The sequence below is a fragment of the Marmota marmota genome, unplaced genomic scaffold, assembly GCF_001458135.2.
Source record: "Marmota marmota marmota unplaced genomic scaffold, marMar, whole genome shotgun sequence".
NCBI classification, from domain to species: domain Eukaryota; kingdom Metazoa; phylum Chordata; class Mammalia; order Rodentia; family Sciuridae; genus Marmota; species Marmota marmota.
The window spans coordinates 7,455,676-7,470,639 of record NW_026000076.1 but is presented as its reverse complement, the minus strand read 5'-3'; the positions used below and the strand labels follow the sequence as shown (position 1 = coordinate 7,470,639).

The 14,964-nt window shown below is 39.9% G+C and overlaps 1 protein-coding gene across 4 annotated transcripts in view; it reads right to left on the bottom strand.

Moving 5' to 3' along the window:
• Nucleotides 1–3,042: 3,042 nt before the first annotated feature.
• Nucleotides 3,043–14,964, bottom strand: part of Tgfbr3 (transforming growth factor beta receptor 3) — a 186,858-nt gene continuing 174,936 nt past the window's right edge. For all 4 annotated transcript variants that reach the window (XM_015500893.2, XM_015500894.2, XM_048814463.1 and 1 more), the window contains one exon: nt 3,043–6,486. In XM_015500893.2, the coding sequence (XP_015356379.1) occupies nt 6,368–6,486 (119 nt within the window). In that variant the 3' untranslated portion in view covers nt 3,043–6,367. The remainder of the gene's footprint in view (nt 6,487–14,964) is intronic.

Sequence of the window (14,964 nt, the reverse complement as noted above, 5' to 3'; positions counted from 1 at the left end):
CCCTTCCTTTTCCCTTCCCCTCCCCTCCCCTCCCCTCTTCCTCCTTGTCTTGCCTTTCCTATTTCTTCATTTTCAAGTGTTATAGCACCAACGGAAACACCGTACTCCTTCCAGGCCTACCAATCCAGATTTGTTAGATTTTTTATTTCTAACTTTCCCTTGGAGTAGAGTGTTGGACTTAGGCTTCTTTGCCAGTGCAGGCATTAGTCTAGCCTTCTATAAATGGTTATGAAGTTTCCACTGTTCTGGGCTTGCTGACTTTTTATTTTTGGCTTTGATTCTGATCCTTTCAACTCAACAGTTGCTCATTCTCTGCCTGTTGATGCTGGAATCAGGACTCAGCAAACCACACTCAATTTAGTTCTGATAATCCCAACCCTAGGGATGCGATTTATTAACTTCAGTGTTCTCTCTTCACCTTTTCACCCCAAGGACACCTGCTTTACTGAGTCCGATTCAGTTCAGACTCTCAGTGACCACCCACATTGTCTGAGCTTTCTAGTTTATGCAGATGAAGTTGTTTATGGAATCCCTTATTTGTTAAAATCTCTGCAGTGTATGTTGTATCTTTTTTTCACTCCTAATACATGTATTCATTTCAACATAGTTTTTGTCGATCTCTAGTAGTCTTGCTACGTTGGATACTCTTTTATTTCCAAATTTTCCCCCAGAAATTTACAGCTATAGATTTCTCATAAATTAGTGATTTAGCTGCATGTTTGAGTATATTTTAATTATTCTTCAACCCTATGTATCTTCTGAGTTCTTTAAGCCATGAATTATTTAGAAGTGTTTTAAATGTTCTGTGTTTCGTATTTAAAAATTATCCTTTTTATATCAATTTATCAACTATTTGAATTGTGTTAAATCAGTATTAAGTTCTTTGATATTTGCTGAGAGTTCCATTATGGTTCTAGCTGTGGTCAATTTTTATAAAGATTTCATATTTACAAAATATTCACATTTAGAGGCACAGGATGCTATGTGTGCCCATTAGATCAAGCTTAATTACATTGTTTAAATCTTCCATATTCATAGTCTTTTGATTTATTAATTCCTACATATGATATATTAAAATCGCCTATGATGATGAAATTGTCAGTTTTTCTGTTGTTTTTGCTTTAAAGCACTAGATTACAAAGGACATACACACATATATGCATGCATATGGATATATAATAGATGGATATTAACAGCAACAGAGTATGTTGGCAGAAATCTAAAAACAACGCTTCTAAATGTCTCTTACTAGTGATTAGGCCAAATTCATTACAGGAAATAGTATGTAGCCATCAAAAAGCACGGATTGTTTTGCATTTACTAATCTACAGGGAGTTTTGTGCTAAGTGAAAAAGGCAAGTTATAGAGCATGTGTATTGTGATCCTATTTTTTAGTAAATGAAACAGAAATACTTTTATCTACAAATGTTTCAATATGTTTGAGTTTAAATAATAACTTTTAACACCAGTTTCCTCAGGGAAATGATTGAAGGGTTTGGGAAGGATAGCAGTAAAAAACATCTTTGTTCTCCTTCACCTCCTACAATAATAGTATCTTACTTTAGCAATTTAGGATAGGCCTAGGAAAAAAGTGATATGATCAGCACTCATTTTAGGGGACCCAACAGGAAGATGTGGGCGTGTGGAAAAAGACAAGTCACAAAAGTTATGATCCAGTCTTTGTTATTAGAGTGGGATGTGCCTATTGATATGAACATAAGGAAATGTTTAGGAACATACACTTAATCAATATTTCTGTAATTAAGTAGAAGGCTTATTGGGGTTTTTTTTCACTGCTGCAAATATGTGTATTGCTTACATTCATTTTACACACACATATTATGAGAAGTAGCCCCATGCATGCTACCTCTCACATACAGTTCTGGACAGTTCATAGACCTGCTAAAGCCCACTGGTTATCACCTGAGTCTCTTCTCCACTAGAAACATGGAGACTTTAACAACAGAAATAGTAGCTCACCTGTCAGTTTCTCCCTCCTATTCTCCTAAAGGAGCTGGCTGCAGGGGACAATCTTGGTACTGAAAATTTGATGACTCCAACCTCATTTAATCAAAATGTGGCTTAAGTTTTTTATGCTGTTCCCACTGTGTGGGCAATGAGCTGTGTGGGGGGCGGGCATGAGGGCTGGGCTGGTGGCCTTGCTTCCAAACCATCTAAGACACTAACTCTGAAGAGGGGAGGAGGAGATAGGGACATGGCAGTTTAGTTTGTAAAAACATATTCAACGTTAAAACATAATCCTTGATAGTGAAAGAAAACTGTTTGGGTAGCATAAATTTGTCTGGTGGGAGCACGCCAAACAGAACTGAGCTCCAGAGAGATGAGAGGGGTAGCTGGAAGGCAAGCAGATGACTCTCATCTGAACCATGCTTAGGAGTTTGAACTTTATCCTGAAGGCAAACTAGGGGAATTACTTAAAGGGTCCAAGTTGGGGAGTAACATGATTTGAGTGTTTTCAGGATTCGTTTGGCTGTGTGGTGGAGAAAGAACTGGAGAGAAGCAAGAGGGGGAGTTGGCATACTTGTTTGGAGGCTGTTGTGGCTAAATCAGCTCAGGAGGTAATGGCTCTTGGGCAGTCGGTAAAAGCAGAATTAAGTGGGAATAAGGCAATGGTTTGGAGAAAGGTATTCCAGAGGTAAGATGACTTAGGAATCTGGGGATGGGGAAGGCAAAGAGGCTCCAGTTAGATTCCTAGATTTCTGTCTGGGGCAACTGGGAGAGGGTGGCTCCAAATTGAGACCAGAATGGTGGAATAGCATTGGAGTATTCAGGGGGATGAAAATGGAAGAGCCTAAATACACGTTATTTCTCTTTCTTTGACTTTAGGCAATTGATAGAAGGCCCAGAGTGTTCTGCTTTGTCCACCCTCCCCTCTGCTCTCAGAGGCCTCTTTGCCTTTCTCCACCATCATCTTCCCCATCAATGTAGCAAATGATACAGGTAAGAGAAAGTCACAGTGAGAAAGCGGTGCCATCAGTCTGAGGGTGGAAATTAATGATGACCAAACAAACAAGACACGCGTTAATAATTGATATATATCTTTTTATTATGCACAGATAAAGGACTTAAAACTGTGGTTATCAAAACTATACATCTAAGCATGTTCACAAAATCGTTGACACACTGACAGAAAAAAAGACAACAGGGGTGTTCAGACTGGCCACAGGGATTTTCAGGGTACTCTTTTTACCCTCATAGTTGATGAAAAACAGCAACAAAATCAGGCTCATTCAGGAAAAACCAGAAGAGAGAAGTATTGTATTTGGAAATTGATAATAGTCCTTTTTAGAAAAACATCTGTCAGTTTCATGAACAACCCCTAGATAAAACAAACAAGAAAAAAAGTCGCATACAGGACTCACCCAACAAAATGTGCTCTGTTAACACAACCAGCAGTACAGTCATCATTCAAACCATGAGGTAGTTACAGTACAAAAAGACTGGCACGCGTGTGCGCGCCCCACACACACTCAGTCATGCCCGCTGAGAACACACGCAGGAAATGGATTTACAATCTTATTACCACACAAGGGAAAGACCATTTTGTGTTTAGAAAATGCTATAGAAACAGCTTAGACAGAGAGATCTCTGACTTCAAAATACAGAATTAACAGCTGGTGAACACCACATGGTGAGAAGCTATAGGATGTTACACAGACGTCTGCCTTGGAGTTCAGAGCCTTTCAACAATAGCTTCAGCATCCACAAACAAAACAAAATGGCCTTTGCAAATTACGGGCGTAGCCTGCAGAAATAACATATGACTTGGCAGATAGAATTGAGTTCAACTGGAATATAAAAACAGTTTTAAAGAAACTTGCAGAACATGTTATAAAAGTAGAACTTGTACTTTGTATTAAAACTGTGAAGATGAAGCAATCAGAAATGCTGTAATAAGAAGCTGGGGAGAAAACACACTGTTTTTTTAATGTTCATTGTTTAGAAACATTTCAGAAATACCTAAGGACATTCACTCTCTGAAATGGGATCAGGTTTCATTTTTAGAATGGGATTTCTTGATCTTTAAATAATACTTCTGACAATGAGACCCAAACAATAAAAGGTGATTTTTTTTCCTTCTTTTCTTTCTAACTCTCTTTTAAAAATCTTTGGGTGTGCATCTATAAATTTGTAAATTAATTAAAATTATTTATAAAATCATTGGCAACATAGTATCTCTCTCAAAAATATACATTTAAATATATTACAGAAGTTTTTTTTAACCCTGTCCATCTAAGAAATGAATTTTTTAATACCTCCTCATAGCTAATTTTGTTTTTAATAAGACGGAAAGGGTTTCTTTAAAAAGCAAAGAACTGATCGAAAGAATTCACAGTAACTGAAATTAAACATTTCATAGGGAGTAACTTAAATTTATCTAAAACACTTAAATATATCTTTATACACTTTTTGTAGTAAAATATAGCTATAAGTGACTTAAAGACTCTAGTCTTCTTTGAAGACATCTTTAAATTTTTTTATACATAGAATATGCTAAAACAATACATTCTGCTGAAGGTTAGGCAAAGCGCATTATTTTCAAACACAGGTAGCGTAATCCAGGTCCTCCACTCTGATACCCTTATGTTAAAAAGAATAAACTAAAGGAAAATATTTCTCTAGTCTTGTGTTGTCTTCAATGCATACATGGAAATCTGAAAGAAGTTCAACTTATCAATGTAGGTAGCCTGGAAATCTCAGTGCTAAAGTAATCTGCTTTGATTAAAATTATCTTGATTGAATGTCTACACCTATCTAATCAATCACTAGTACTCAATGACTGGATGATAGTGATTTCCATCTCCTCTTACTTGTATACATGTAGATACTCCCTAAAGATTTGAGTTTCATCAGCATTTATTATTCCATTTGCAGAGGACCAGGCACAACTGCTTTATTTTTAAGGGCAGTGAGATTTGCTTATGAATATTTTGGGGTGGATCTATTTGTTTTATTTATGGAATCCTAACTCATTTGGGGGAAATTCTGGAAAAAGAAAACTATTTAACTTGCATTGAAGCTATCTTCAGAAGTAAATGATCTGGTGTGGGAATCCTCTTCTGGCATTCTTTTTAGCATAAAGGTATCGCTGAGCTTTATTTAGCTGCAAAGTGGCATCATATTATTCCATTTCATGACATTCACTTCAAATCCTTTTGGAGTTTGGGATATATTTAAGGCAAGAGAACTAAAACAATCCAAATGAGTGCCTTTCACCCTATTGCAGCTCTGTCTTGGCAGAATTGGTGAGGCTATTCAGATTACCTATAGGACTCCAACAGGATCTGCCAGGAATTTGTGTCTCATGGGGGCTTGGATTTTACAAAGGGGCTTATTAGAAAGGTTGATGTGTTTTGAGTAGAAATTCTCATTCTACCAAATATGACTTAGGAGTAAATTCCAACTCTGGAATCATAGAACATTTTCATAAGGGGAATGAATTTTTCTCTTCTTCAACTGAGAAAATGTGCCACATGACATATTATACACTTTCCACTTACATATGCATATACATAGATCAACTTGCAAATTTCTCCTCAACTTACAACTGACTCTTGCCCCAATTTAGACATTAATTTATCAGGGAAAAAAATGTAGGAGATGGACACAGATCAATAGTTCCAGATTTTGTCTATCTTCAATTTCTATATGCCTATATGAAATACGAAGTTTGCATTAAGACATTTTTGTAGTTGGTGTGTGTAAGTGTGGGGAGACACAGGAAGCTGACAAGGCAGTCAGCACTGGTTTTGGCCCAAGACACAAGAAAGGAATGTTGACTTGACATGTGGCAGGATGCAGTCCCCAAGGGCAGTCAACACCCAGCTAACCACACATCAGACCCCACAAGGCATGGCAGGTCAGAAGTGTGCATCCAAAGATGCCCATTAGACATGGAGGAGCGCTTAGAAAGCCTTAAAGCATTTCTTTTGTTTTATGTCTTGGTTCAGATATAAAAGAATCTTTTGCCACATCTCCTCATTGAATCTGCTGTCTAGCTGTTATCCTTTTACCATCTCCTTGAGTCTGGGTAAAAACTCAGGGTTCCAAATTATGGATGTTCTCACCTGGACAAAGCAGCATTTAAAAAACTGGCATGTGTTTCACATTGAAAACCCCGCAGCCTGTGAGGGGCTGGTGGAGAAGGCCACCATCTTAGCTTTTGCACATGAATTCTAGTGTGTTACAGAAGTCCAGGGGTCACGCTTACATTGGCCATGGTGAGGGGTGAATACAACAGGTGATCTTTACACTGAAATTCACTCTCCCTTTACAATGGAACCAAATTCAAGCCTTCTGAGTCTGGATGCACACCATCAGCTGTTGCGGGCCCAGCTGGGTCTGGCTAGGCTGTGCTGCTGCTGGAGCAGGGTGTGCTCTGAGTGCTACCGATGCTGTGGGCTGCACTGCTGTTTTCAGAGGCTGGTGGGGAGGTGGGGACTTGCTGTCTTCCTGCTGTCTCCCCTGTAGTTAGTAAAGAAATAAAGCAAAGGAAGGTGCATGTTACGTGTGTGGAAAAGAATCTTTCCCCCAGCTTTGCCATTTATCTATTCTTTTTCTCAACCAAAGCAGAAGCAACTGGCCCAGGTCCTGGATGGCTGGAAGACCTTACCTCATAAGGTTTTTCTGCTTGTTGCTTTGCTTTGAAAGTCTCGTGCACAGGGAAAAGAGGAGGGTTTTCCTGTTGGCTAACAGGCAATCTTAGTGGCTAAGACCTCTGACAGTTGATGACAAATGCCCTGGATTTCAGAGCCTACAGCCTTTGAATAAAAACCACACACATCTGGACTGTGTAGGACAAGTGACCAGTACCTACCTGAACTTAGGAAATGCTGTACCTTCTCTTATAAAGATATTATACTTTGGAGGCTGAGACCTTTAAATTATAATAAGGAAAACTTGGCAGTTTGGGAGCCTTTTTATTTTTGGTGCTAGGGATTGAACCCAGGGGCTTGTACATGCAAAAACACATGCTCTTCCAATAAGCTACACCTTAACTCCTGGAGGCCTTATTTTCTGAAAGCTCTTGTTTAAAACTGGGCTGGTGAAGTCTAGATTGTGCCCTAGCAACAGCAGAGAGTCTTGTGTGCCAAGCATACGACCTACCTAGGAAGTGAGAAGGGGAGGGAGGCTGCTATGGGAAAAACTTTTTGGGGAAGGGGCTTAGCTGTTTGCACATAAAGACTGCAGTGGTTGCCAGCAAACACCCTCCTTCCAGGCTGAGGTTCGTTGCTGAGTGCAACGAGAGTATCTCCTAACACATTAAGCATCCCACTTTTCATTACACACTCCGCTGCATTTCAGCTAAACCCATTCTTTGTGCCAAATGTGCAGGGCTGTGGAGAGGGAGGAAACCTCGGGTCACACACATGGTTTGCATTTAACAGTGCAAAAGGCCCTAGAATTAGTCTTCTCTTCAGCAAAACTGGCCTCAGCGCAACCCTCAAAAAATGGCTTTAGGTAGGGAAAAGTGATCAGGGCTCTCCAAAGAAATGCACTGCATTTTCTTTAAAAAATCAGAGCACAAACTCCATAAACTTCTTGTAAGCATTCTCCCCCCTCCAATGTAGGAAGCCCCAGAGGGCCAGGTTTGTTTAGGAATGAGCCCGCTCTTTCCTGTCATGCTGAAATACACATCTATCAGCTGGAGATAAGCAACCCTCCCTTCTGCTTCATTAAAACAAAACACCCGAGCAAATGCTCTGCCCTCCAAGTACAGGAACTCGAGCCCGTAACTTCCATTCCCTTTCGGGGGGGCCCCTCAAAAGCATCTGCCAAAAGAGCAGCTCTGCAAAATGTAGAACCGGCTCGTGCCCCTGGGTCTGGTTACAGTTCTCGCTGTCACCCATTTTATGAACTAAGCTCCACACACGTTTGCATCGACCTCAGAGCATTTATGTGCTTTCTGTATGGCTGGCCCTGTGTTTCCTCTAATTATCTTTTCTTCTGGGATTGGTGAGATGGAGGGAGAAGGGGGTCAATATTCCCAAGAAGCAGGGAAACTATATTTACTCTTCTTTTTTTGGAAAACTATATTTTAGACCTTCACCAGCATTGCCCCTTACCCTTCATGTGTAGATGTAATTAAGGGTGGGAAATCTGCCTCAATGTCAGTAACTTTCTGCCAAAGATTTACTTTCCCCAGAGTGGGTGCTTATTTCTAGAAGAGGATCAAATCTCTCTCTCTCTCTCTCTCTCTCTCTCTCTCTCTCTCTCTCTCTCTCTCTGCTAGGGACTGAACCCAGGGCTTTGTGTATGCTTGTCAAGTCCTCTGCCACTGAGTTACACCCAAGCCCTGATATACACATCACACACCACACACACATACACACAGACACCACACACACACACACACACACACACACACTCCAGAGATCTAAACAACTCTTGATAGATTTCAAGAATTCAGCCCCCTTGCTGGGTACAGTGGTGCATGCCTGTAATCCCAGTGGCTTGGGAGGCTGAGGCAGGAGGATCAAGAGTTCAAAACCAGCCTTAGCAACTTAACGAGACCATGTCTCTAAATAAAATATATATATATATTTTTAAGGGCTGGGATGTGGATCAATGGTTATGAACCCCTGGATTATATCCCTGGTACCAAAAAAGAAAAAGAAAGAAAGAAAAAAAATAGAATTCAGCTCCTTTACAATTTCCATGTTGATACACACTCAGCTGGATACTCATGTTATCAATTAGAAGGAATAATGTGGCTACACATGAGCCACATTTTAAAAATCTCTTTCCCATTTAAATAAAGAATACACCAGAAAAGCAGGAGGAAAGCCAGCCCCCTCCCTTTGGGCCCTCCAGGCTTCATTTACTCTGCCTCACAGAGGTTAAAACCGTATAGCCTTGCCTCCTCTGGCCACAGTGGACAAGTGCGTCTCTTCCAGAACATGACACGTGCTTGATTATTCAGATTCAGGAAAAGTGCCAGTACCATGCCCTGCCCAGGAAGTCCGAATATTTGCTTTCCGGTGTCTATTTGCCAAATATAATTTGTTGCCATGTCAGTTTATTTTAATCAGTGCCCATTAAAAAGAAATCTTTCAACTTCCAGAGTTTCAGAAACTCTTGGCCTTGGAAACACTGTTCAAAGTAAAACTGCAAACAACAAAACAAAGAAGCTCCTACCCTTGAGATTGCAGGGTCTTTCACCCAGGAGGACATAATGTTAACATAATGTTCTATCAACTTTGATCCAGTAAGGTGTTAAGGAGAATGTGTCTGAGCATCTGCTTGGAAATGTTTAAAACTCCTTCTATAGACAAACTATCCCTTCTACCTCTGGCTGTTTCCACAGGCAAAAGATTTCTCAAAATAACCAAATTAAAAAAATTATTTTTACCTTTTGGAAAAATTAAGAAAAAGATTTTTCATTGTCAGGTGGAAAAATTCATCATGGGGAAGAATGTTAAATGTGCCAAGAGAGTTCTTCTTGGATTCTGCTTAGAATTCTGCTTAGAAAACCAACAGTTTCCTGGGATATCTGTGATGGGTCCTTTGGTTTTCTGCTCTCTGTCACAGTGACACTGGCTTTTTGGAATACCCACTTTCTCCAAAATATCCCTTGGGTGTCAGATACAATCAGGCTACTTCTGGAGGAGATGGGGAGGGATGACCCTGTTGCTAAGCAACACATGGAAGAAGTTTGAAGAAGGCTCCTTGCTCATACTATCAAACTTGACCATAAGAGACAATGTGTTCAGTGTTTGTGTGTTGTTCCTAAAATTTAAAACCACATTGAGAGAAGAGAGATTGGAGGAGGAGGGAGAGTGAGTAGGGGAAAGAGGCATGTGGTGCCTGGAATACTCTGGAGGAGGAGGGTGTGCTGAAGGAGAGAATCTCATATCGGTCTGTGGATGAGCCTAAACAGTGCCAGAAAAGTTAAAAGAAACAGAAAAAAAAATTTCTCAAGGGAAAATCTGTTTTATTTCTTTTCAAGAGTACCCAGAATTTAACACAGGGGCATTCAACCATTGAGCCACATCCCCAGCCCTATTTTGTATTTTATTTAGAAACAGGGTCTCACTGAGTTGCTTAGTGTCTTGCTTTTGCTGAGGCTGGCTTTGAACTCACAATTCTCCTGCCTCACCCTCCTGAGCCACTGGGATTACAGGCATGCCCACTCTTCTGTTTTATTTCTTTAGCTTAGCCCAGTGTTGTCCAGATCTGATTTTGTGCAACCTCTTGACAACCTACTTTACAACTGGATTCTTACCTCTCAGCCTTTCACCACGCAGGTCCTAGGGAAGAAATTCTCTCTGAGAGATGTGAATAACGTGGAAAGGCTATATGGGGAAATAGTAGTGGAAGAGTTTAAAAGAAAGATGAGAAGAATCTAGATTATTTAGCCCAAAGCAGATTGAGTGCAAATACTGCCCTTGAGGATGATTTCAAAGAGAAGCAGACTGCTGTTCTTTATTTCCCTGGAGGGCAAAACATGAGGAAACGAGTTTAAATGGCAGACACAGGATATAAGTCAGAGAGAACTTGCTGGTTATGAGGATTGGTTGGTTATAGGGAGAATTTATGGAATCTTGTTCTTGGGAGATAGTTAAGCAAAGGATTAAAAACCATATGCCTAGGTGATTTAGATTTAATATTCCTTGATGCTGTAAAGAACAATACTTTCCTCTAGGCCTATGTGTTGACTGTAATTTTGTAGCAATTAGTGTCAGTTTCTTGATATCCCAACTAATTTTCAAGCCAACTCCTGTAAGGAGAATGAACTAGGCTATCTTTAGTTTAGAGGTCTTGAATCACTTTTTATCATTTCCAAAAATTGTTTCCCAATTGTCCAGGCTAAAAGAACTTTCTTTTGCATGCAAAATATCCAGGAAGGGTAGGTTAGATGTTGTTATAAGAGAAAAAAATGTAATTTTCCAAGGTGGGAATTAAAACCTTTCAAAATATCCTGCTTACTACTTCCTTCCTATATTCCTGCAGTGGGGCCAACCTGTTTGCACCTGCACTTTGGTTTTCTGTTTCTTACTTTAACTTGATTAAGAGGATGCACTCAAAGTCTGACAACAAGAATGAGAGAAGGGGGAGAGAGAGGAAAAAGGAAAGAGAAAACTGGGTAGAGGAGGAAGGCCATCTTTATAACCCCTAGGTATGGCTATCATCATAAATGAGCTTGAAGCTCTAGGTTGTTCAATTGCTAGTCCCGAGCAAGGTACATTAAATTAACCCTTTAGTATATGAAGGAGATCCTTACTTCCCAAGTTCTTAGGGATGAGATGCTTAAACAATAAATGCATATGAAAAACTTTTTGAACCCCAAAGTCCTATAAAAATGTAAGATACTTGAGCCTGCTCAGATGTGTAAGCAGGAAAAAAATCGAAGAGTGGAAGGAACACTGTGGTTCACAGAGCAAAAGAAATGTGGAAGTTTTGAATCAGGCATGCCTATCCCAATCCCTCAGACGTGGATTCAACAATCCTCCAGCAGATGTACCATGTGTTCTTAAAGCAGAAGTCTGAAGAAACCCATAGTTCAGAGAGTCAGTAAGACCTTTGAGTTAGGGGCATCTTTGGAGGCCCCAGTGTTTTTAGAGGTCGAAGGTTTCACCGAGGTCCTGAGCCTTGCTCTGATGAAAAGAGAAGGAGCAGGAGGTTAGGCTGAGGTGAAGGGTGGGTGGCAAAAGAGGATGTCCCAGGCACCAGCTGGACAGATGGGAACCCTCTGTGACTGTACAGAAGGCAGAACCCACTCTCTTTTCACCAGAATCCTCCATCCTTCTTTTATACAGTTACACATAGAGAGTTAAGATCAAGTCTTAAGCTTTCCTGGTATCTCTGTCCTTGTGTCTTTTGTCAAGGAGCAAAGCCCCTGCAAAACCTTCTGACCATTCAAATCCTTCCCCCTTCTTCTCAAGCTCCCCTCAGTTACTGTGAGAGTTTTGGAAGAAATTTAATTCTTAAAAACAACACGACTTCCTGTTCTGATGAGACTAGTCTTGCCAGTTCTCCATCTTTCTGACAAAATTCCCTAAGTTGTTGCTTTCCTAAATGTTGACATTTGTGTTCATATTTGGGTTTCTACCTGAATCACTGTTTATTGCCAGTCTGTCTGGTTATTCTCTTGCTTCTAAAATATGTAAGCTCCACAAGAGCAAGGCTCTGTACCATTCACTAGTGTGCTGCCAGTGGCTAGAACAAACAGTGTTCAAACTGAAGGGCAGCTCAAAAAAGATTCACTGAGTGAAAGAATGAATAAATGAGCGAACAAACAAAACTTAGCGTATACTAAAAAGAGGTAAAAAGAATAATCAAATTACATGTGAATCCACCTGCTTTCTGCTACTGCTTCCACACTGGTGGCATTTTTCATAGCTGGACATAAAGCCTGGATATCCATTAGTAGGAGTGCCCTCCAAGTCTGTTATGTGCTGATTGACTTGTGGTGAGAAAGCAATATCAAATACATCATTATTAAAAATTTTTAGAAATGTGAATCATAAGTTTATTCTCTGATATGCAAGAGGAAGATGAAAGTATTATAACTACATGTCCTTTGAAAATGTAACAACAGAATAGAAAGTATCCAAATCCAGAAAGTAGGTTCCAGGCCTGACTGCTATAACTATGTAACTCTGCATAGTTGCATCAGTTTACTGGCTCTGTTATTCCCTATGCGAAAAGGAGATGCTGAAGCAGATAGTAATTTCCCAAGAACCCCTCTAGAGCAGCTGATTTTTTAAACACCAAGGCAAGATTTAGTAGAGACTGTTTTCTGTATGCACACACAGACTTGCGTTCCCTCTGTAAATTTCACCAGAATGACAGTGAATAAATTTTCAAAAGGCATAACCCCATAAAAACAAAGATAACAGGAGTGAAGACAACAGCAATAAAGTATTGGAGGCTGGTGAAAAAATAGGAGAATAACTGACTCAAGAGAGCGGAAACCTAAGCCAACAGTGGGAAGGCTGAGGAACAACCAATCTGTGTCATAGAGCCCTCAGAAACTCAGGAAATGGCAACAGGAACAAGAGAGGGGGAATATAGGGCTAAAGGGAGATAGCTGAGTTTCTGTGTAAGAAGCAGTAAGATTTTTCTATATCTCCAGACTCCACCAGGCTGCGACCCTGCCCTTCCTCACCAGGAGGAAGACCGGAAGTTTACTCTTTTAAAAGGGTGAAACCAAGAGTTCCAGGAATGTCAGCACCAGTACAGTGCAAGAATTGCACTCAGAAAGTGCTGGGTGAACATGCTTTGGGCTCTCCTGGGCACTGGCTGGCCTGACAGCAGCTAAAAGCAAGTGGCCTTGCTTCTTCCAGCACCAGTGAACAAGACTATCTGTCTCCTCCAGAGCATAACTTAATTATCCACACTCAGGAAAAGGGCTGGTACCATACCCTGTCCAGGAAGTCTGAATATTTGCTTTCCAGTGTCTATTTGCCAAATATCATTTGTTGCCATGTCAGGTTTTTGTTTTGTTTTTGCTTTTGTTTTTGTTTTATGGTACTGGAGATTTAATCCAGGGACACTTTACCACTGAGCTACCTTCCCAGCCCTTCTAGTTGTTTTTTTTGTTTGTTTGTTTTTTTTTTTTGAGAAGGGGCTTGCTAAATTGCTGGGGCTGACCTCGAACTTGAAACCAATCTCCAGAGTTGCTGGGATTACAGGGCCACTGTGCCCAGCTCCATGTCAGTTTATTTTAATCAGTGCTCATTAAAAGATCTCCCAAGGTACACCTTCTGGGTGGGAAACAAGACCTGTTTTATGGAAAACTTAATAAGTAATGACCCTGAGAGGATCACCAGGAGGTGATATCAGGGGCTCAATAAAACAAACCTGCCCTATAATCCTAAAGAAATTCACAGTTAATACCTCCGACCTGCAAACTAGAACTTCCCCATTCTGAAACAATTCCAGATTAATATTCTCAGATAGACTTTAAAAAAGGAAAAAAATCCATAGAAAAAAATTATTGGAATAAAAAAATCAATGTATTAACAACTCAATAAATGACTGAAAGATAAAGATGAGGAAATCTCCCAGAAAATAAAGAAAGTAAAAAGATGGAAAAACCAAAGAGAAAGGAAAATTCAAAGACCAGTGAAGAGGTTCCACTTTCAAATAAAATGGTTTCTAAAATAAGAGAATATATAAAACAGGAGTGAGGAAAAGGAGGAATTCTAAATAAGATCTCAGTATCAGCACTGAAGGACAGGGCTCAATTGGTGCTCAGTACCACCATGTATGAAAATATACCTAAATCAAGGGATTCTACTGTAGAATTTCTTTCAGAAAGAAAAATTAGGCCACATACAAAGGGAATCAAGACTCTGAATGACCTTGAACTTGCCAATAGCAATTCTCAGAGCTAGAGGACTATGAATGCTTTCAAAATTCAGAAGATTTACTGAAAAATAAAAAGAATCAGTACAACACCTGATATGTCTGAAAGCATTAGAGGGGACTGAGATAACTGACAGAGTCGGCAGATGAATTCATGATAAATATATAGAAAACAAAACCAGAACTGGCAGGGAGACTTAACCCTAGAGGGAAATAAAAGCCTTTTTCATGCTTCTATGACACTGGGATTTCTTATGAACAGTCTGCAAAATGAACCAGAGGCTACAGCTTTGAATAAAAAGTGATCTTGAGGCTATATTGTAAGTGATGCCAACAGATGTTAAGCCCAAATGACAATGTCTGTGACACCTTTTACCTTCTGAATTGGCATAATTTTGCTGGAAAACATCATAGGAAGCATTTCTGTTTTTTTTCTTTAATCTATTTACAAATCTATTTCTGTATGAGAAATACTTTCAAATCCCCTGGTTTTAGGGACAGGGTATTAATAACAATAATCGTCCAAGTTCAAGGAGCAACATAGGCTATCTTACTGCTACATTTTGCTTTTTACCAGGTTTGTGCACCTGGCTGTGGACAAGAGTCTAGGATCATGGGTGGGTGGGGGGG